Raw genomic sequence first — 23,607 nt, forward strand, 5'->3', positions numbered from 1 at the left:
ATTCTAAAACCAAACCGGAACGAAAAACACTCAGGCACTATGTAATTCTGAAAAATTACATAGTGGCAATCAATGTATTTGTGACTACCAATATGTGGTACTGTCCTAGGCTTTCATTTGTCTCTTTAGTTGCTAAATGGTCGGCTACATTCAAAGCTCAAATGCAAATTCTGAGCTTTTAGCACAGTTTAGCACAGTTTAAACACACCTGCCTGCTGGAGAGGAATGAATCGAAACAGTAAAAGACCTGAAAATCAGAGGAAAGTAGTGTTTGTAGATTTGTATAGATGCAGTCGTGGGGGAAAGAATGAGTTTTCACACAATTCCATACAATGTGCAAAACGACTGTCATCCTGACAGCTAGTATGAGGTATTTGCTGTGCACTGTGGCCAAATATCTCCACTCATCTGTCCTTTATTTGGTTCTAGAAGTCTCGTGGTGTGTTCAGACGCATCATTGTTGCCATGTTGTTTAACAGAGGAGTCTTTCTCCTGGCAACCCTTCCAAATAAGCCATACTTGTTCTGTCTTTTCCTATTGTTATGAAATTTGAAATTTAACATGCTTGGCCTGTTGAGTCTGAGACGTACACCGGCAGTCAAATATTTTAATATCACTAGCAATTTTTTTTTTCCCCAAAGAAAAACAAAATGCAATTCACAAAGAATTTTATCCATTTTACAAACAATTAAAATTAATCAGGTGATTTTTTTTAGAGTGATCTGCCTTTTTGTATATTATCAACAACTGTGATACTTCCATATCAATCTCCTGATATGGATCCATCCATCCATCTGTTCTTTTCCGAGAGGGGGGGGGCTATCCCAGCTGTCTTAGGACGAGAGGGGTATGGGTCCTAATCCAAGTTAATTATTTAACAAGGCTCATTGATTAATAGAAAACAATTTTGCAATTGTTGAAATTGTTAAAGTAATAAGGGAGCAAAAAAAAAGGAAGTATTGCTTTCTTTACGGTTAGATTAGTGTTGGAAGGATAAGCCGTTGTTTGCTTGTTTACAGGCAAAACAAAAGAGTAATTGGCCCTAATACACAACTGTGTAAGAAGACAAACATCTGAGTGTGTCGTTTAAGACCAAGATGCCTCACAGCTGCAACTTCAGGATGCTGGACATCATGGTAGAAATGTCAAGAAAAAGCCAAATCTCAGATGAGCAAAGGAGCGCAGACATTGGACAGTGGCAGAGTGGAAGAAGGTGTTGTGCACGATTGAGTTCAAGTTCTTCGTAACGTCTTCGTATCAAAGAGAAGAACAAATGAATGATGTAACATGTAAGAAGTACTTAACACTATCAGTCAAGCATGGTGGAGGCAGCTAAGCGTGCTGTGGAGATGGTAAAGTTATTGCGCGAGCGGCTTGACCATATATTACAGAAGAAGACTCCATCAAGCCAATCCATTTTGTGGAAGATTATCCAGGAAGCATTGGGTGAAAGATTTGCCAGGCTGGGCAAGGTTTGAAGAACACATTCGTCATTTCCATTAAAATTATTATTTCTAACTCTGACAATGTCTGCATGTCCTATTCGTTTGCTAATTTCTTATTCAGACTAATTTCATGTGTTACTTCTCAGACTATTGAACAATCTGGCCTTGAGGTGAAATTTCTAGAGCATCCAGTCCTGGAACGATTGTGGCACTGTGTAAACACACCCCTTGATGCTCCAGACTAGCAGACTACCAAAACTTTGGCTTTTAAAGAGACTGTCACACTTACTGATCATCAGTTAATGAAATGCATTTGATTAGCAGCTCTTGGTGGCTACTTACCTGCCTAACATTGTACTGAAGTTTTCACAGGACTGCATAAAAACTTTTTTCACACCACTGTAAAATGAATAGCAGAAAAGTGACAGTTCTCAGATGCTGTTATTCAACATCAAAACAGAGGAGAAGTTCATCAGTGTAGTAGGTAATCAAGACCATACTATAGGTATAAGCAATCACCAAACATTCGCATTCTGCATGCATTCACATCTTGTTACTTACAGATGTGCATAGATCACGTCACCCAAGATCCTTGGTCTATACTGAGTGTGCAATCACTTTGGCAATGGTCAGGACCTAACACATATTTGCTTGTTTTACAGCACACATCACAGGCTTTGATTTTAACTGAGACAGTTTATTTGACTGAGTCAGACACTAATGGGACACGCTACTAAATAAAAGCAACTGGAACGCCTCCTTTGTAGAATTGCTGTAATACTTTTCCTTTAAGAGGTGAGTTTAGCTCCATTTTCTCTCCTACCCATTTATTTGTAAATGTACCCCCCATTCTGAACCAGATTCATCTGGCCTGGGGCAGACTGACAGAAGCGAGGCTGCCATGTCGTGCCATCGGCCCCTCTGGCCAACACCAGTAGGCACACACAACGACCAGGAAAGAGAGCCCGGGGCTCGAACCAGCAACCTTCCGGTTACAAATGCGCTTCCCAACCCCCTGACCCACGGTCGCCTTGCTGTGTAAGGTTGCTGTGTCTTTTGGTAGCAAAGAAAAGCAAATATGAAGTTGACACTTTGCTTCTGTCTGATGTCTTGTTTTTATTAAGCCTGTACTCTGTCTGTGTGTGTGTGTGTGTGTGTGTGTGTGTGTGTGTGTGTGTGCACGCTGTATTTTTCATAATTCTGCCCTTAACGAAGAGAATAAAGCTACCCAGCCTATCATTATCCTTCTGAAGAAGGCACACCAACAAGACTTTGGCAAGAATGTGTGTATTTACAGCTGTAAAAAGAAATCTAAATACAGAGCTGTAAATAGAGCAGTGTGCCTACAAAAAAACAGAAAGAAAAGAAGTCACTTAAGACAGATGATACAAAAGTCATGACTCTAAGGGTGGACATGTGACAGTTAAGCCAAAGAGGAGTGAAAGAATCTCTCCAGCCCCTGACCAGGAAATGCCAAGTAAGACATGCTCCAGTACTTCCTCTGTGGTCTCTTATTTCAACAGCGGGTAAAAAGGGAAGTCAGGTCTGTTCGGAAAGAGAGAAGCAGCATCTGGACCTGCCTACAGAGACACACCAGACATAAACATTTGTAAAATCTATGGTCAAGGCTGGTCTAGGCAATGACATAAGTTTTGTTACAACATCTATGAGCTACAGTTGTCATTTAAAGAGCAGTTTTTCAACTGTTCCCGTTGCTTAAATTAAAATATTTGCCGCTAATACTTTTTCATTTATTTCTAAAAAATTATTTTCTCATGACTTGAATGAAGAAGTACACTTAGCAGCGACACTACTAAACAAAACACAAACACAGCTTTTCTATGTCAAGTGATACAGTGGTTTAAAAGCCTGTTCCACATGAATAAGTGTGCATTGACCTCAGTGTGCGGTTTGGCTTGCTATGCCTGCCTAAGTAATGAAAAACACTCTGAACTTGAGACATGCAGCCATGTCACAGAGACCACACAAAACAGGTAAATATTGCTGACCCTTAAGCTCACCAGTGCTCTAAATTCCACACATTGGTTAGAGCAAATTTGAAGATGGATATTTACTGTATGTAATTTCTTAGTAACTGTTCTTGGTGAGTCACTTGCTCAGAATAGCACAGATACCCATGGGAGCAGAAATAATGTTAGTACAAGTGAAAAATCTCCACTCCTGGAAGATGGTCTTGTTTAACAGCAAATGTGTGATTCTACAGCTAATTTGATTGGTTTAAAAACTGTGAGTGCACACAGTGAAGTAAAAAAGTTCAATATTATTAACAACCACAAGCAAACTCCCAAAAACTTGATTTTAACATGACAACTTTGCCTGTGTGCCTGTTTGGTATTTGTTGTTTTCACATGCATCTCTGATATAAAGACACATGTGTTTTACTGAGTGATGGTCAATCTATATCAGTAGAGTCCAGGAACCAATCTTTGAAGCTAAAAATAAGCATAACAATCGTCCTTTCAAAATAAAAAGAAACTTTTTATCCGTGGGACATTTCTACAGCTATCAACAGTATCAGCAGATACTGCAATAATTTCAGTCTGTCTTCAACAACAAGCAGTCAAAGTAAAAAATGACTTTTTGCTGCAGAGTTGCAGAGAAACCCTCATTGAAAATCTCGTTGACTACACTAATAACTAAATGCATAGCACTGGAAAAGATACTTTGGCTACACAACTCATATATGTTTCTGTCTTAATGAGTTACAGCTGTGTATTAATAAATAATCTAATATATTTAATGCTAATTATCTGCCGTCTTATTGAACTTTGGTTCCAACCACTGAAAGAGAGATAAGCAAAAACAAGATCCCGGTCCAGCGAGTGAGACGTGTCCCCTACAATCCTCAGAGAAAATTGGGCCTCACTTAGAGAAATTACAGCCCGGGCTGTTTTTCAGTCAGTGCATTACATATGAATAGAGACATGCATGCTGCACACAAAGGCAGTGTCACAACATGCTTCTGAGATCATTCACAGCGATCTTATCTACTGAGATAATCTGATGGAGGCATCACTTATAGTCCATGAAAGGAAAACGCAATCTAAAAATGGAGCAAGTGCCAAGGGCTGCCGATGCTTGCGCTGCAACGTGTAAGGAAATCAAAATCCAGCTATCATTCCTGTAGCTTAACCTGTAATTAGAGAATGTTTATATAATTTTGGTTTTAGAATCCTTGCCCCCAGTCTCTGAGGGCAAGTTAAGTCCTCTTTTTATCATGAGGTCAGGCGGTTCATTTCATGAACAGGCCAAAGCGAGATGCGTAACCTCAGCATTGTTGATGGATAGAAGAAATGGGACTTCTGACTCAATATTCATAATATACTGGCAGCAACAGCCATGTCAGTTACGCTGGATAAAAGCTTTTGTGGCAAAACCGGGATGATCAGTAAGCCAGCAACTAAATCGTGGCTCAGCAATGCTGGACTCAGCAGAGTCGAGGGTTTGAGATAATCGTATAAGACAGGTTGTGGGAGCTGGGGATTACTACATCATTCCTTTTTATCAACTTTCACATCTCACTGTGCTGAGCCAGAAAGGGCACGCATACCATGTGATCAAGAAGATAACTATGAAGAAAATTAGGGGTATAATCGCCATAAGCCTACATGCTCTATATTTACATGCATGCACAATAATGTAGGAATTAAATAGAAAAATTAAGGAAAAACAGGCTTTTAGAAGCAAACTCATTTGAATCTCCTTAACAATTTACATAATCTATTAATATACTTCTTTTATTAGTATTTTAAATATTCTTAATGGGAGTAGAAGGAGAGGTGAGTAGTAATAACAGCCTTCTTCAAGAATTAGAAGAATAAACTTTGTAGAAGGAACAGTTGTAGAAATAAGCATCAAGGTACAATTGGTACACAAAGAAGTAGCAGCAGCGGTAAACGTAACTGTGTGTGTCCTGGATCCCAGTGTGTGTTTGAATGAGCACCTGTTTATGCAGACATAACACAGCTGCTACAAATAAGGATTATAGTGAGTGGAAATAAATCACGTTATTGGCTGAGATGTTGGGCTTCCACTGATGGAGCTCTTAATTTAGTGACTTTACCTCAGTGCCAGCAAAGTACTGGAACGCCAGAGAATCCTGGAATACTGGAGTGGGAAAAGCTCAGAACAGAGTCCCTGCAAAGATTCATGAATAGAACAATTTATGCAAGCATTTTTCCATTCTCAGTGGATGGAAAACACCCGAACCCCACCACCACCACACCTACCATCCCCAACCCACCACACAAACATACACACACACACAAGTAAGCCAACTCCCAACTCACTGACTGTTGCCGGGTGGCTCACCCTCTTTTTAACTGATGGACACAGAAATAGCGCTTTTCCTCCCGCGGTTATCTGGCACTCGTGTCACTATCACACATGTAATACAATCAGCCCATCATCTTTGTTAATTCCCAACACATGAGCAGGACACAGTATCATCATAGCCACCACTCATCGCTTCGCAACAATAGCTCATGCTCTTCTGGAGCGCACAGCTGTTGCCATCTAGCAGGAGCCACATTCAGAGGATGACATCACAGATTCTGGCAGTCACTAGATGCAAAGCACCTTCAAATGAAACTGAAAGTGTGGATCTGTTTTTGTCAAATACTTATGAAGTTATGTTGAACTTTCTATCTTTGCAAGTTCAGCTAAAAATCTGCAAGACCAAATATATTCAAGATTAACAAGCAGCTTTACTTTGCATATTGTAATGAGATTCAAATGCCATAAATCTTGCACATTTTAACACAGGGTAGGATAGTTGAATCTGTTTGTAGGAGTCATCTTTCTGGGAGCAGCCTCACTGCAGAGGAAAAACTAGAGAGGCTTATCATTGAAATGCAGCTGTAGTAAAGAGAATGAAACCGCTGAAAAATTGTAAGACAAGAATTATGATGACTACTGATGAGTTCCTCACCTTTTAGCACTTTGTTGTTATGAAAATTAAAAAACACACACACACTCTAAAACTGTGCTATCCACTTCCCATAATTCAGGCTACACCCGCATTACTGCAATCTCCATCCAGATAATTATTTAGCACAGTGTGTGTGAGTCACTGCAATTAGGCTGTAGTCAACTACGGGTAAAATACAAAGTGAAATTACAAAATTTTTGGTCTCTATTGAAGTCCATCAAAAAGCTTTTGAAGATTGAGTGCTGGTGGTACATTAAGACTTAGAGTGCATCTTAAAGATTTGGCCCGCATTTAACAATCTAAGCATATGACTCGCATTCTTATCCTTTTCAGACTGGGTCCTTTCATCATACTTGATCTTCATTCTACATAAAGCAGACACATCAGACTAAATAATTTGCCTCCAAGCTGTTTGTGCAACTTCAAAAATGCAGCTTGAAAATCCCTGCATGCACGAACAAGTCCATGTTTATGTTGGCTCTGATGCAAGGAAACACATGTACTATATTGTTAACAGTCTGACAGCAGCCTTTTTAAAGGATAAGTTCACCTAAACGACAAACAAAGCATAGTTTCCCACATGTACTTAGTGGTCTTTAGTGATGCAGATAGTTTTGGTTTCCTTGCTGAGTTTAAGACTTCTGCCAACATGACCGACGATAAAGTGCAATATTGTTCGTGGAGATCTAATCTCGGAGATTAGCAGCAGCATGTTTTTGTTTTGTTTTTGTTTTTTTTCCTGACACAAAGTGACAAAAAAACCCTTTAAATCACATGCAGATTTCAGTCTTAGGATTTTTATTTACTGCGTGATTTGATCACATCAGTCTGTCAAAATGTAAATTTCTACCTCATAACAATTTGCCTTTGAAACAATGAATCAGACATTTGCTTCAGAGTAAGAGCATGCTCAAATCTTACCTAAAAATATATACAAAATGATGTTAATTTGATGTTATCTTTTATTCATATATCATATAGCCTCATATATCATACTGCTTTCCCAATGGTTTATGTTGTGAAGGACACTCCTGTAACAAAATTTTCTTATCTGCTTTTATTATTTTGGGGCAACCTCCAGTTGCTAGGGAATAATGTGTATTTCCTGACCAGTTGGTGAGCGGTTGCAGGAGGTTGCTGACCCCTCATGATTGCTTCAATTGCTAGCAGATTTTTAAGACTTACACTGATATTTGGTGATTTAAATATCCAATCTATTAGTCAATTTTTTTTTCTGTCAGACATAAACAAACTTAAATAGATTTCCCCAACATTTGTTATGTGTAGTTTTTTTTTCAGTAAACCTACATGAGATATTATGAAATATTGTCATAAGTTACTTATTTACCTCCTACCTTACTTGGCTCAGATGAGCTTATTGTGGTGTTCTAAACACTTTTAACCATGTTGTATAGTGCCCTCTGGTGGACAAACTGTCCCTCATCAACACTTGTAAAATGTTTGAAGGGTGTTTCTAATATAGTTTCTACTTTTGGAAAAATTTGTAAAAAAAAACAAAAACAAAAAAACAAACAAAAAAAATGGTTTTAAATTATAAATAGCTGCCTGTAGTTTGCATGGAGGTTGTCAACTTATTTGAAAAGACTCTCCATTTACTCTCTGACCTGTAGAGAAATAATAGATCGCCTTTGACAATTCAAGTAAAATGCAAAAAGTGTGACACAAAACAGAAATGGAGAATATCAACACATTTTCAACACATTTCAAAAGGTTCAACTTTTACTCTGAATGCAAATGGTCTTTTCAAATTGCATTTTTACCAGTTTCACTCTTGCCTGGCGAGGAGCTTGCATGAGTCTGCAGACAAGTTGGCATCTTCTAATAAAACTACCTCTAATAAAACAACCTGTTAGTGAGCAAAGTAACGAAAAGAAGATTTTTGGGTGGTGCACAGCATATCTCTTTGCGACTAGTTTCACCCTAGTGACTGCCAGCAACCTCCATCAACTATTCCCCAACCAGTTGCAAAATACACACATTTATCTAGTAACCAGTGGTTACCAGGGGCCTCTTGCATCCATAGGCCTATGTGAATGCAGTTTTAGCGATTGATTTCACAGCAACTGCCAGCAACCACCAGGAAGCACTCAGGAAATACACATTTTCACCTTGATTTCACTCGGTTGCCAGGTCTCTAGGCCTTTGTGACTGAGGCCTAATATCCGTATAACAAAATATAGCAGGTCTAATGCCTGTAGAACAACTTTAGCTAAAAACTGGTTGGTAGTTCCTCTCTTTCTACTACATACTGTAATCAAGATGGGGACTTTTAAAGCTCACAAATGCAGTGCATTCCTCACTTAACTTGTTTTGTTATTATAAATAGACCATCCAAGGAGCTTCCAGTTTTAAATGTAAGATTTAAGACACAGCAATAGTATCCCATTAACCTTGCGGACCAAGTCAGTTGACTAGCCTTAGGTGACAAGTTAGTGAATTTAATCACTTCTGGCTTACAAAAGCAAAGATGAACACAGCCCAAATGCCAAACTGGAGGCTTCAAAATGAACCACATAAACCATATGCTTGTGTCTACTAGTTTTAAACCCAGGGTACAAAGAGGAGCTTGGAAAACAGAAAACAACAAAAACGTTTCTACCAGAATGGAGTTAGTTCAAGAAAGCTAGTAGAACAAAATTTAACTGAAAAAGCACAACAGAAGCTTTCCGAACACAAAATTAGAAAATAGCTAAGAAAACATGGTTTAAACTAGAAAAAACCACCAGGATTGCTCTCTCTTATACTGTGCTTTATAACAAATCAGACATTTCTACCATGTTTCTAGGTGAATAGGACAGTGTTCTGCATAGGGCCAGTGTGTCACTTGTTGCCACTGAAGGGTACACAGTTGGCTTTCAGAAATAACTTGTGATTTCTATGTGAACACTGCATTTCATTGTCTGTATACCGCTCACTATTATTACATTCAAAAAGAAGAGAGAAGTGTTTCTATCTACTTTTTTCTTAGTTTCAGCACATTTTCCTGTGTTAATAATAACAAATACGTGATGGCGTAGTGATGGCAACCAGTTAAATACATTAGGACCCCTCTATTGTTTCTTCGACTTGTGCGAGACAAAAAGCTCCGCTGTTTTGACAAACAAGTCTGGAAGCAGAGTTGAAATATGGCTTAGAGTCAAAACAGGGTTAATTGCTGTCACCTGCAGACTTGAATCAGTATATAAAGGGTTTGTTTTTGTTTTTTTCAATTGATGCATCTCTTTTTTTTCGTCTTTGCTATTGTAATTAACAGATGATCACTGAAAGGAGAACTGCCCCTCAATGATCTTTCAACTCAAGGTTGGATGAACTATTTAATCAGTGTTTCACAATGTGTAGTCATTTACAAAAGGAATCATAAATTAAACATTACACGCATCTGTCTCCTGTGAAGGATTTCAAAAGCTTCCCGGTGACTTGATCTTCACTCTACTTCCACGCATGCTGTTTTTGTCAAAACATTTCAGGAGCTGCTTCGGTAAAGCTCAAAGGTAGCCTCAATGTGGTCAGCCTGCCATTTCAAATGTCACATGCTTGTTTGGAAATTCACTCTAATTTTCTCAACTGCAAACATCCATTAGTGTCTCACCTCCCATCACTCTGCTCTGTCAGTATAACACAGCTTTATACTGGTGATACCAAGAGACTGTTAGTACAAAATGAGGCACATAATATTGGTAATGGTGGAGTACAATGCTGCGGAAGACAGACAGGCCTCTTGGGAATGTGGTCTTTCATTATGAACTAAGCCAAACCTAAGAATGTTTTAAGCCAGTTTCATTGTTCAACTTTTTTGGTGATGGGGTCCAGTAGCTGTTTCCTTTTAGGACCTGACTTTTAGGATCTGGCAAAGTGGTCAAAAAAGCTCAACCAAGCCTTACTTAAACACTTTTAATTTATATTCCCAAATTTCTTTATTAGCAAAGTACAAAAATATTCAAACTGCATGTTTCAAATATTAAGCCACCATTAATTGTCACCTGTATAAGTTGCAGCTAATTAGCTCTCACTCACAAAAGCTAAGCCACAATTTCATACTGTTAATGAACTAAACAACTACAGCAATGTAAAGCATGGATGCCCACTGAGAATTACCGCCTAAATGTAGTTATCTCGAGCTCTAAGAGGCATTAATACACTTTGGAGATATGTAATATTGGGCAACACTTCACTAAAATAGGTGTGCACAAGACTGAGATGAAAGAGACATTCTGAATATTTATGACTGTTTTCAGTAAGTGTAATTCTTTCAAGTATATAAGCTGAATTTTTTCGTTCTAATTGGATGGCCTATACCATCTCACCTGGCTCCTACGCCTACATATTAAAAGGAGTCGTTGGAACACAGGAGACTTAATTGCTAAGTTAAAAATTAGCTTTATTATCTCAAAATGTCACATGTGGCTGGTTTATAATTAAGTCAAAGCATTAAACAAAACAAGAGATTTCCCACATGTCCTATGCCCTATAAACGTATACTGCATGAGTAAAAGCATGTTAAGTCACAAATATTAAAGTTAAATTAAAGTATATTTAACTAAATATACAGTATATGTTGGAATATTGAGGGGAAAATGCACTTTTACTTGCTTGAAAAATAAATTCTGGCCATTTTTAATCTGGATTCTACAGCGTAGTCATTTACAGATCGAATGGCACAATAAGACCAGTGGGGAAAAGATCCCCAGTTTAATCCTGGAAGGAGATCAATCAATTTTTTCATTGTTTTACACAGTAAATAACCGGTAAACCATTAGTAGAATGCTAACATTTTATGAGCAAGAACCCTACCCTATAAAAAAAGCGGCACCGCTACATATGCAAAAACAAGAATAACATTTTTATTTGTTTGTTTTTGTTTTATCTAGAAGCAGGAGTAAATAATGCTGTATTCTGTACAGATCAATTCACTGCTAATGGAGCATCACCTCAACTCTTCAAGTTAATTACAGTCATTTGTGCTACAATGACTGTTAATAGGGTGTACCAGTGACAGCTGGGAAAAGCTCTAGTACCCCATTAACCTGTACTGGATATTAACAAAATGGATAGCTAGATGGATTAGTGGCTTTAATAGGAAGTAAACAGACCCCTTGTTCTTTAGTTCTCTCTTGATTCAAATTTGTCTTTACAGCTTCCTCTGAACTAGCTTCCTGTACACTTGAATGAATGCTTTATTGGCCATATGCAGGTTGCCCCGCAGAGGAATAGGACTTTACTCTCATAAAGTCCAACTGTGCTGTGTAACGACTACCTATAACTTTTTTTTTTCAACCATTTTACAGAAAATGTAATTACATTTCACCAAACATGTTGGCTTTAGGTATTTGCAATGTTAAAACTACACTACCACTAAATAAAAAATACAATACGAGTCTTAAGAACTGCCTAACAACTTTACCAACTTACCAAAGGTTTAAAACACTCACACTTTTTCCACTACACTATGGAAAAGTTTGACCAAGGCATCATTATAATGTCCTGTGGTTGGTTCAGCTGTTCAGTTATCAGACCTTCTATGTTATGCTTATGAGAGGTTATGTTGTCATGTCAACTCTGCATAAAAACAACATTCAAAAATAAGAAGACATCCCTGAAGCTCTCTGATTTTGACATTTTGAAAGGCTAGGCTAAAGCCTGCTACATGAAGTTACGTCTATGTTATCAACACTCAGATGGTCATCAGCAGAAAGAAATGCAATCAGGCTCATCCTTTATCAATTTTTGAGCACTTGCTCAACCTTTGAGATGTTTGTTCTGTAATTTTCCAAATTGATCTGATCTAGCCTGGCAAAATGAGTCTAATAACAACAACAACAACAACAACAAAAAAAAAACAGCATTCAAACTAGCCCACACAGAGCCTAGTGGGTGGGATGTTTTGGAAAATATATACAGATGGGCAGCATTGTAAAGATGTTGTGAGAGACATTTTGTAAATAACGCTGACATTTCTTTAATACAATGCAAACATGTTATTAAGTATCCATGCTGGCATAATGGCAGCAGCCTTTTAACATCATCAAAGGATTTCAGATGATGTAACACTTTTTATCTAATGTGATGATGTTATGTGGAATCACTAAGTGCCCCGGAAGACTTTCTGGATATGAAAAAATACATGTCAAAGCATATTCTGCCTGACACAGTGTCAAAGAAGTGAAAGCATCATACTACTGTTTCATGCCTGCAGTAGTGGCACTTACCAGTCCATCACAATTGCTGATAGCCACAGAAGCATCTGGCATGTCAGTCACATCTCCACTGAAAACACAGTCTCCTTGGATTCGTTCCTTGGCCTTTTCCTTAAAGTCCTCTTGCCATTCCACAAAAGCCCCTGGGGCCACCAGCCTCCTGTTGGCCCTCAAGCGGAGGTGCAGTTCTTTCCCAAACACAGTAACATTGAAAAATAAGTGCTGAGCCGACGCTGAGGTGACTGAGGGCATCTCAGGGGCACTGCGGGCCACCCTTCTTCTGCTGCCAAAGCCTGAGACAGCATCAACAACAGGAGCAGCAGCACCTTTACTTCCAATTCCAGCTGAGACCACATGAGAAATGTACCGGCCATGGGAGTCTGTGCTGAATGGCACGATAAGACCATATTCACTTAACTTTCCAGAGATTTTTTCTGATGAGACAGACAGTGTCAAGTGAGAATGACAGTAGTGACCTATGCAAAGCACGTTCCAAAGGAAATGACAACTAAGCAGTTTAAACAGAAACTACACATGCACGATTGAGTAAAAAAGTATAGACAAATAATATTTATTATGACATAATGAATTATCTTAGCATTAATACTGTCTTTATGAAACAACTATATATAGCTGACAGTGGATAGTCACAGTGGAAATACAGCAACACCCTACATTGATTGAACAGTAAGGCTGTCAGGTTTAATTATGTATGACCCATCAATAGATGCAGGGCTTCATTTTTATCATTATTCCCCCCCACTTTATAAACTTTACAGTGCATCTCTCTGCACCGTAAAAACATGTGTAAAAAAATAAAGGGAAACGGAATGGATAACTCACCATGCGCTTTTGCTGCGAAAATACACTCCAAAAATACTTGACTGAGTGAAAAGCACATCAATAAATACATACAATCCATAGCGAGGACTATAATGTGAGAGCTGCCACTTCAGCGCTAAGTTTTCCTTCTTGCTGCAAACTGAGAGCAGAGTTCTCCCTCCTGGAAAAGCACAAATGCAGGAGAAAAGTCCTCAGAGTTGAGCTCCAGCGAAGCAGCCGGGCATTTCTGAGCGTTTCCCTCTAGACGCCAAACTGACGGATACTCACAAGTTGTTTCCAATCTTTTGGCCTGCAATGAGCTGCATAGACCAAGACTGCCCTATCCATTCAGGGAGCAAAGGGGGGGACATCTGGGGTACTGATAACGACAACTCCCCGGTAAAAAACCGGGACGGTTTGAAGAGGTTGTCCACTTTTTTCCCCCCCTTCTTCTTTCTCTCTTTCTTCTTAGGTAACTTTTAAATCGCAAGGAGACCAAGTTAACACACGCCTACGCTAAGAAGAAAAAAAAACTCAGAAGGGTTCAGATAATGTGTGCAGAGACAGAGTGTCCCGGTGGTGAAACATCTGCAGTCCAGTCGTGCACCATTACGCACCAATGGCTCGGCTGCGTGAGTCTCAACTGCTCGACTTGAAGCCACAACCAGCCAATAGTGGGAGCGCCATCTCTGCCCTAGACGACCGCATATTTAGCCTTGCGACTTTTAAACTTCTAAAAGTTCTCATTCTGAAGACAAACGCAACCAGAAGCTTTGTCATAACTCCTAAGTGTTTACACACGAGTCCGCAAAAAAAAACAAAAAAAAAAAACGCGTTAGGATAACGACCATGAATGAAGAGGGGCGCTTTAACTGTCGAAACATGGCATGAAAAATTAATTTAAATCTAAAAAACGACGATAAAAGAAAATCAACGCATAAAAGAGTAAAGGTTTGAAAGATGGACGCTCACGTTTTTCACATTTTTGACGGCTACAGTCGTTTCTTGTTTATTTCAAGCAAAAGCTATAAAATGCAACCAAAGCTCTGAAGCTTCAGTTTTTGCCAAGGCAAATAACGTTAATTACCTTATGTGCCCTTTTTACTAACATAAAGAAAACACTGGACATTAAAACTGCTTTTACCATATGTAACATTCTACCTTCGTTTTTTATCTGCCTTCAAAGATCCTTTAAATGTAGAGTCAAAGTACATGTTGGGGTAACGTGCAGGTGTGCCTTTTGAAAACTCAGGCCTATCATTGGCTAGAGGGATAATAAGCGATTTGATATAACTGCACGTTTTCCATGTTCTGGTATCAACAAAATACACACTGCATGATCCGATTTAATGACCTCAAGTGGTTTGCGTTTAAAGTTAAATAATCATGGCGAATCCTGCAGATGTCACTGCGAGCATATTGTTCCATTTTGGAGAAAAGGAACAAATCCAAAGCCATCATTTGAGGCTTAGGATGTGTGAAAACTGTGCAGCAGATTCCATCGGTGGAATGACAGCCTATTAAAATGCTGGATCTGCTCGGGCAACCAGGATTTTGTTGGCCACAGCTCAGTCTGCTGGAGTCCAGACTTAGTCAGACATGACAACCAGCCTGAGACTGAAGCAACAACTCTGCAATCCTTCTCAAAGGAAGAGAAGGGGGCTGGGCTAACATGAGACTGACTTTCAGGTACTTTTTGAGAAAGGGGGGAAAGTGTCTAGACAGAACCTTCTTTTTCCTCCCCAGTTCCTCGACTGCGTCTGGGCCTCAGATAAGAGTACTCTGCCCTTAATTTTGGGCTAATTAAGCTCCCAGGATGGTCAATGCAGAGCAGGTGTGGGTTTAGAGCAGTCATTCCCCCAGGGCAGCAATGAGAGGATTTTGGATGGTGATCCAGACTTGTGCATTAATAAGCAATGGAAACTAACCGCAGCATTAAGAGATGGAAACCATTAACTGCCTTGTGAGAAGATTTTATGCAGTTTTTCCATCCATACTGTTGGAGGATTTTTTTCATGTGTTTCCAAAAGCCAAAATGACATTCCACAATATAACATAGTATTCAATTAGAAGTCTTGTTTTTCCCCTCTAAAATGAATAGCTCCACTTACAGTCTGTGGTTAAGTCCACACACCAGAACAATTTTCTACTACAGAACACTCTGTCCTTTACAACAGGAGTGTAAGATCAAAACTTCGGTATAGGTTTGTCTCCAAATCCGGTTTTCAAGTTCAATTAGACATGTAAGAGTCAGTTTTCCTGAAAAAAAAGGAGAGAAAAAAGATATTAGCTGACAGATTTCCCTCTCATATTTCACATAGATGGGCTTCAAAGCCTAAACCATGCCTAAAATCTGGCGCGTATAATTTCTTTACAGTGCCTGGTTTAATTTTGTCAGGTGGAGCTGCAAAGAATCAAACGTCTTCTCCCACACTGTGTTTTCAGCAGAGGGGAAAAGTTGCAGTATAGAGTGTGGAATTGTGGATGCCTCAATGTGTGCTGTAATGTGGTCTAGCCATGCCAGCGTGCTGAGAAAATATGTGACTTTTCATCTCTGAGATGCAGAGAGATGCAAAGCAGCTGCTAGTCTGCCCGGCAGCTTGCGGGAAGAGGAGCGTCTGAAGTGTTCGGATGGTTAAAAATGAGCACACAAGTTTCACTTCACCTTATTTTAAAAAGATGTGATTAATCTGGGAGTCCTGTGCAGCTCTAACAGAACTAAATTAACCCTCTTTGTTTCTTTATATTTCAAAAACTATTGTTTTTCATTCAGTTTTGTGGAAAATGAATGCAAAAATTACACTACACTTCCTCTTTCTAGCTGTGGGTCCAGGTTAGGTATTAGGGCTTCTTTTAAATGGCAAGTAGGCAGTTGCAAATTCCAGTTCTATAGAAGTGTGCGAGAAAACTGCCCTTCTGCTGATTTGAATTCTAAACACTTTTCTGATTTTCTAGGGTCTGAGGTGTTTGTTTTAAGTCTTATTTATTTTGCTCATTTATTACAATCCCAATTATGCTAAAATAGATGATAAAGAAGGGAATGCTTGTGGCAACTGACCATTCCCTATTGTATAAGTGTGCAACGTTCTTGGCTTCTCACTCCCCCATCAGCTCTCCACTCTTACTGTTTTAAAAAACTAAAAATGAGTGACGCCGTGGGATCTTCATCCTTTTTTTAATACATAATTTATAAGTCTAAAAAACACACTTAAGAATCTGCTACAATGATAAACTACTCCTTCTACCCTTAGATTACCAAAAACATATCTACCTCTACCTTTCAATTACTGTTCATTTACGTCTACATCTTGGGTCTCCGAAGAACATGTTTCAAACTCCATCTATCCATCTCTTTAACTCCTTATGAATCTTAGTGTCACAGGGGTGCTGGAGTCAGTCTCAGCTGCCAGGTGCCGAGAAGCCTTCTGTGCATTTCAGATAGTCTTGCATGTATAATGAGACTCACTGACACTGACAGTGGCAGTAATGTGACATTGCTGTGGCCTGTTCATGTCTGAAACAGAGTTATCTTTTCAACAAAGTCCAAGTTTGTCAGAGCAAGTCTTAAATCTCAAGTTCATGAGGGAAAGCTTAAGTTAAGTCATGAGTCTGTAGATAAGACTGTTATCCAATAAAGCAAAAAGCAACAAAAGAATGTTGCTGATCTGACACCAAGGGTTGGTTTCATGAAAAGTATTTGTGACTATAGAAAGATTGAATGAAATTCTGTGATTGAATGTAAAGTTCACTGTGTTGAATCACTAGCTTTTAAAATATTAAAAGGTTGCCAAACATTTGAGTTATGCTCCAACATACAGAACATATCACTAAACTGAAGCCAGCTTGGAAGAATAGCTGCTAAATCTGGTGCTATGTGAACTTCTATTTGTTCACCCGAAGTGCCAACATAGTTTTAACTCACTGACTTAACAGCTTAAGCTTATTTGACTGATGTTGCACAGCTGAGCCTAAAACAGAGGACAAAAATACAATGACACATGGGATGAGTTATGACTTCTGCCTGTGTTTTACACAGCGCTGCAGTTTTGTGTTCCTTGGCCTCACAACAAATAGAGCATTCTGTTTCAGCTTTGAATCAGCTAATCAAGCTTTGTGTAATTTTAAATACACATTGTTAAGTTAACATTCAGGTATTGTTTGAAATAAAGGTCTAACTTTGCAATGTAGTTTGACTGATTACTATGCAGTATAAATACACTTGCCACCCACTTTGTTAGGTACATTTTGCTAGTATCGATTGGATTCCCTTTTGCTTTCAGTCCTCATTTAAGTCTTCGTAGATTCAACAGTTTAGTGGAAATATTCCTCTACACAGTTCCTGCAGATTTGCCAGGTGTACATTGATAATGCAAATCTGCCATAGTACCACATCCCAAAGGTGCTCTATTAGATTCAGTGGTGTGTGGTGTTGTGGTGTCATGCATGTAGAATGAATAAAGATGGCTAAAAATGCAGATCTGTGGTCCCGCCGTGCCTTATTCACACCACAGTGTCCCATACAGTGGCTTGCAAAAGTATTCGGCCCCCTTGAACTTTTCCACATTTTGTCACATTACAGTCACAAACATGAATCAATTTTATTGGAATTCCACGTGAAAGACCAATACAAAGTGGTGTACACGTGAGAAGTGGAATGAAAATCATACATGATTCCAAACATTTTCTACAAATAAATAACTGCAAAGTGGGGTGTGCGTAATTATTCAACCCCCTGAGTCAATACTTTGTAGAACCACCTTTTGCTGCAATTACAGCTGTCAGTCTTTTAGGGTCTGTCTCTACCAGCTTTGCACATCTACAGACTGAAATCCTTGCCCATTCTTCTTTGCAAAACAGCTCCAGCTCAGTCAGATTAGATGGACAGCGTTTGTGAACAGCAGTTTTCAGATCTTGCCACAGATTCTCAATTGGATTTAGATCTGAACTTTGACTGGGCCATTCTAACACATGCATATGTTTTGTTTTAAATCATTCCATTGTTGCCCTGGCTTTATGTTTAGGGTGGTTGTCCTGCTGGAAGGTGAACCTCCGCCCCAGTCTCAAGTTTTCTTCCAGGATTGCCCTGTATTTGGCTCCATCCATCTTCCCATCAACTTTGACCAGCTTCCCTGTCCCTGCTGAAGAGAAGCACCCCAGAGCATGTTGCTGCCACCACCATATTTGACAGTGGGGATGGTGTGTTCAAAGTGATGTGCAGTGTTAGTTTTCCACCACACATAGCGTTTTGCATTTTGGCCAAAAAGTTCCATTTTGGTCTCATCTGACCAGAGCACCTTCTTCCACATGTTTGCCGTGTCTCCCACATGGCTTGTGGCAAACTGCAAACGGGACTTCTTATGGTTTTCTGTTAACAATGGCTTTCTTCTTGCCACTCTTCCATAAAGGCCAACTTTGTTTAGTGCACGACTAATAGTTGTCCTATGGACAGATTCCCCCACCTGAGCTGTAGATCTCTGCGGCTCGTCCAGAGTCATCATGGGCCTCTTGGCTGCATTTCTGATCAGCGCTCTCCTTATTCAGTGGCCTGTGAGTTTAGGTTCTCAATAACTTTATCCCTGACCTGTGTGGCGTGTTCTTTGGACTTCATGGTGTTGTTGCTCCCAATATTCTCTTAGACAACCTCTGAGGCCGTCACAGAGCTGCTGTATTTGTACTGACATTAGATTACACACAGGTGCACTCTATTTAGTCATTAGCACTCATCAGGCAATGTCTATGGGCAACTGACTGCACTCAGACCAAAGGGGGCTGAATAATTACGCACACCCCCCTTTTCAGTTATTTATTTGTAGAAAATGTTTGGAATCATGTATGATTTCTCACATGTACCCCACTTTGTATTGGTCTTTTCACGTGGAATTCCAATAAAATTGATTCATGTTTGCGGCTGTAATGTGACAAAATGTGGAAAAGTTCAAGGGAGCCAAATACTTTTGCACTGTAAAATATCCCCACACAGCATCGCACTGCTAGCAGTAGCCTCAACTATTGATTCAAGGCAGGATGGATCCAAACGTTCATGTTATTAACGCTATATTCTGAGTCTACCATCTGGATTTTACAGCAGAAACGGAGGCTCATCCAACCTGGCAAAACTTTCGAAACATCTATTGTCCACTTTTGGAGAGCTGGTGCAAATTGTAGCCTTAACGTAGTTTCCTGTTCCTAGCTGACAGAAGTAGTACCGAGTATGGTCTTCTGCTCTTGTAGCCCATCTACTATAGGGTTCAACATGCATTCAGAGACGATCTTCTACATGCCTCATTCAGGGGTACTTGTTGTCTTACTATTAGCTAGAAGCAGTTTGACCATTCCCCTCTGATCTCTAGCATCAATAAAGCATTTTCACCCCAAAAAACCGATGCTCATTTGATATTTTCTCCTTTTCAGACAATTCTCTGTAAACGCTGGCTGTGTGGGAAATCCCAGTAGATTCAGACAAGCCTGTCTGACACCAATAACCATACCATGCTCAAAGTCACTTAAATAACCTTTCTTCCCTTTTCTGATGCTCAGTTTGAACTTCAGCAGGTCGTCTTGGTTACGTCTGAATGCCCTGCAACCTAATGGAGACTTTTACAATAACGAGTGTTACCAGTGGCTCCACTACATTACTTTTATTTCCATGTAGTCTGCTTAAACTCATTCAACAATTCAACAAATCACCCATGCTTTGAACCCCTGCCTCTAAATAAGAAAGCCTTAGTCATGGGGATGTATGTAGCTCACTATCAATCCAATCAGTATTTTTTATCATGCCAGTTGATACTTTACCTGGATCAGTAGTGTGTGTAATAACCTAAGAGGGATTGTGTATTATTGCTCACGGTAAATGAAGGCCCAGCCACGTATTTGCCAGAGAAGATTTAAGAGCAAGGTCTTAACAATCTTATTAATATTGATCAAATCCCTGAGAGGTTTGAGACTTGAGTTCCCGAGGTGTTTTTTAAGGCGGCCTTTATACACACAAGAACAATCAAAGAGGATGGCAATGCACCCATGAACCCCTTACACCGGCATGATGCCTCCTGTCCTCAGCAGCTCTCTCATCTGCAGGGGGAAGCTTTTCACATGAAGTTCATTACATCCCCTCTTTCTGCTCACCTCTGAATGCCACTCTTTGTCTGCTGCAATTTCTGGATCCTTCAGAACCACTAGCTTGAGTTTCACATTGGGGAGTATCTCAATGAGTTTGGAAAGAATTTCAAAGGCGAGGGGCCGCTATATCATCCAAGCATGGTCCTCATGTCCTGGGCTTATCTTGAGCTGGAGTCCAGTTGGCCACATGCTGCAACTGAATAGACCTTCTCCATATCTGCCAATTTTTCTCCATTGGTAAAGAGTAACAGTGTACAATAAGTGTTATGGTGAATTTATCTGTGCGTCAGGGCCTGCCAACCCTCTCACAAAGAGGGATGAATTAGCTCATAAAGTCTCAAACTCTACAGGAAGCCTTTCAATCTGGCTCACTTTGTTTCCATTTACAATAATCCAGGATAGGCTGTGGTGTGATAAAGTCCTAACAACTTCCGTAGTCCCGAAGATAAGCCTGCTATGCACTTACAAGACGGGAAGTGATCTGGGATATCAGACTTTCAAAGCAGGCCAGCGAAGCCAAGTGTGCTTCACTGATGTGCCGGCCGGTGGCTTTTAATCCTCACACAGGCCTCCATTGTTGAAAGACTGACCATATTTTTTTAATTAAGACCTTACCTGTCCACATCAAAACGCAACTCAGATTAGTCTTTTGATCTGCCTAAGCTCTTTATTACTGTGTATGGAATATGTTAAGATTTCAGCCCAACAATGAATCATCTGTTTTGGGTAAATGTACGCTGCTCGATGCTCATAACCTGTCCTGCTCTCCGAGGTTGGCACCGACACAAAACAAAGAGGCCTCGCGGATATACGAGAGGGTTCTCAGCGGTGCGTATCTGCAGCAAAAGATGATGCTGAGATAAGGAGGAAAAAAGAAAGGAAACCGAGGAGGGAAGACAATCATTTGGCTCCATCGCAGGAGACTTCAGAAGCTTCAATAAAACAAGGCACAGAGGACAGTAGTGTGCAAAATAAAATCATAAAACCCTCCTACACACAAAAATCCGAATCCTTGGTGCAGATGGATAAGTTTTAGTTTTCTCCACGTAAAAAAAAAAGATATCAAAAGCAGAAACTCTGTTAGATCTATGTGAAATATTTATTTTAGCTTCCAAACAAGAAAATAATTGGTACATACAGCAAATAAAAGACATTTACTCTGTGAAGAGCGCCTGTTAAAAAAGAAAAAAAAACAATTAAATTAAAAGCCTAGCTAAGATATCAGGATCTCTTAGTATACAACCTGCACATTTGTGCGTTTAATCAAGAATCACAAAGATGGGTATTGGATGTTCCAACACAAACTGTGTATTTTAAATTTCTTCCCATTTTCAATCACCGCAATGTTTTTGATAACTTGAAGTGTGCACTTTCATTATGCAATGCCACAATGAAACAAACAAGAATGACAGGTATCTGGAGGAACGATTGATCATTTTTGATCCTTTGATTTTTGCTTATCTTTCTGGTTTTAAGGCAGGATTCATAATATAGCGGTAACATGCTCAAACAAAGAACATGTCAAGACTTTAAAGAAATCCTGCAGGGTTAAAGCCACTATACAGATCTGGTGTTGTCATGCAAGAGAAAACAATGATGTAAATGTTTGAAAGACAATGCAACTTTAAACTCTTGTTCCAAACAGTGAATCATGCAGCTGTTTCCCTCCACTGAAGAAATGAACATCAGCTGCAGTTATGGAACGGTATATTTATCCACATCAATAAACACTAAGTGTATTTTTAAAAAAAAATCCAAGTCACACCAAATATCTGCAGATGCTGTTTCCATCCATAAATTTTGCAGATGAATAATTTGAATCTGGGATGATGTGAAAGCTCCCCAAGCCATGGTGGTATAAAAGTAACGCCTCCAAATGTACACATCAAAGGTGCTTTAAAGCTTTGCGGACTTCTATTGCATCAAGCTGCAGGTGAGTAGCTTGAGGCTGTGTAGGAAGGCGAATTTGCATTATTGGTAATATGTATGTGGACCATGTTTTGACAAGAAGGAAGAATGGGCAGAATGCAGAATCACATCACATGACAGAAGTAATTTTACAGCTTTAAACAAAGTTTAAAAACAAAAAAACACAGAGCGCTTCAAAGTCAAATGTAACACATAAAAATGTTAGTACCTGTATCATGACAGATATAATCAAATGTAAAAAAAACAACCCAAAAACAAAAATCAGGTACAACAAAAGAACATATAAGTGCTGTCATATTTTAGCATCTTTGCAACGCTCAAAATCCTCTTATCAAATAACTCAACAGCACAGTTATTTAAATACTGACAGCTTCCATATGTACATAGGGACTCTTCTGAAAAAGTGGAACAGATGCACACTGACATAAATTGTTGGAATTTTCTGATCTCCTCCTCCATAACAACATTTAACTCTAGTTCCGGCTGAAGTTTCAAAGAGCTGTCACAAGTGAGCATAATTTTACTGTGATTTAAAGAAAAGAAAAGAATAACCTAAACATGTACAAATTAGTACATTAATAAATTCACTGATGTAAAGGCACAACTTCCAATACAGAAGCAGAATCTTGCTGAGATTTAAAGCTAAAAACTGTTAACATCACAAGTGAGAAAAAAAGGAAAAAAGCAGTAACATTAAACAACAGGTGTTGTGAAGATATACAGAAAATAAGGGTAAATACAGAAGGCATAACTATGTTATTGTAAATGTCTTTTATTCTGAAAAGCACAGTACTGTTTTGGCGTATTCACAGTGATCCCCTCTCAGATGAACTCCCCGCGGAAAGGAAGTGACAGAATGTTTTGCTGTTGCCAGCGGCAGCGCAGCCTGGCCAGTGGCGTGTCCCTCGGGTTTTCAAACTCAGAGAAGCCCAGCTGGTTGAGGATGTCATAAACTCCGGCTCTGGCAGCCACCTACCACAGAAACGCACAAAATATTAATGAACAGGCGATATGGCGTGCCAAGATTTTTTTCTCTTCTTGTCCTTTGTGACCACACAAACACATGGACTTCCACTTTTTCAGCATGGTTTCTGATGGCTGCTAGATGCGCAGCTGCTATAATGAA

General features: G+C 39.4%; 2 protein-coding genes across 8 annotated transcripts in view; both read right to left on the minus strand.

The window, feature by feature from the left end:
- adamts14 (ADAM metallopeptidase with thrombospondin type 1 motif, 14) overlaps window positions 1-13,996 on the minus strand; it is a 51,937-nt gene extending 37,941 nt beyond the window's left edge. For both annotated transcript variants that reach the window (XM_006791109.3, XM_035907916.2), the window contains exons 1-2: window positions 13,455-13,996; window positions 12,624-13,045 (exon numbers count right to left, since the gene is read on the minus strand). In XM_006791109.3, the coding sequence (XP_006791172.2) occupies window positions 12,624-13,045; window positions 13,455-13,533 (501 nt within the window). In that variant the 5' untranslated portion in view covers window positions 13,534-13,996. The remainder of the gene's footprint in view (window positions 1-12,623; window positions 13,046-13,454) is intronic.
- A 7,649-nt stretch (window positions 13,997-21,645) lies between these two features.
- pald1a (phosphatase domain containing paladin 1a) overlaps window positions 21,646-23,607 on the minus strand; it is a 54,057-nt gene continuing 52,095 nt past the window's right edge. For all 6 annotated transcript variants that reach the window (XM_006791108.3, XM_006791106.3, XM_006791107.3 and 3 more), the window contains exon 20: window positions 21,646-23,453. In XM_006791108.3, coding sequence (XP_006791171.2) covers window positions 23,304-23,453 — 150 coding nt within the window. In that variant the 3' untranslated portion in view covers window positions 21,646-23,303. The remainder of the gene's footprint in view (window positions 23,454-23,607) is intronic.

The sequence above is a fragment of the Neolamprologus brichardi genome, chromosome 8, assembly GCF_056152115.1.
Source record: "Neolamprologus brichardi isolate AB-2024 chromosome 8, ASM5615211v1, whole genome shotgun sequence".
Classification (NCBI taxonomy): Eukaryota; Metazoa; Chordata; class Actinopteri; order Cichliformes; family Cichlidae; genus Neolamprologus; species Neolamprologus brichardi.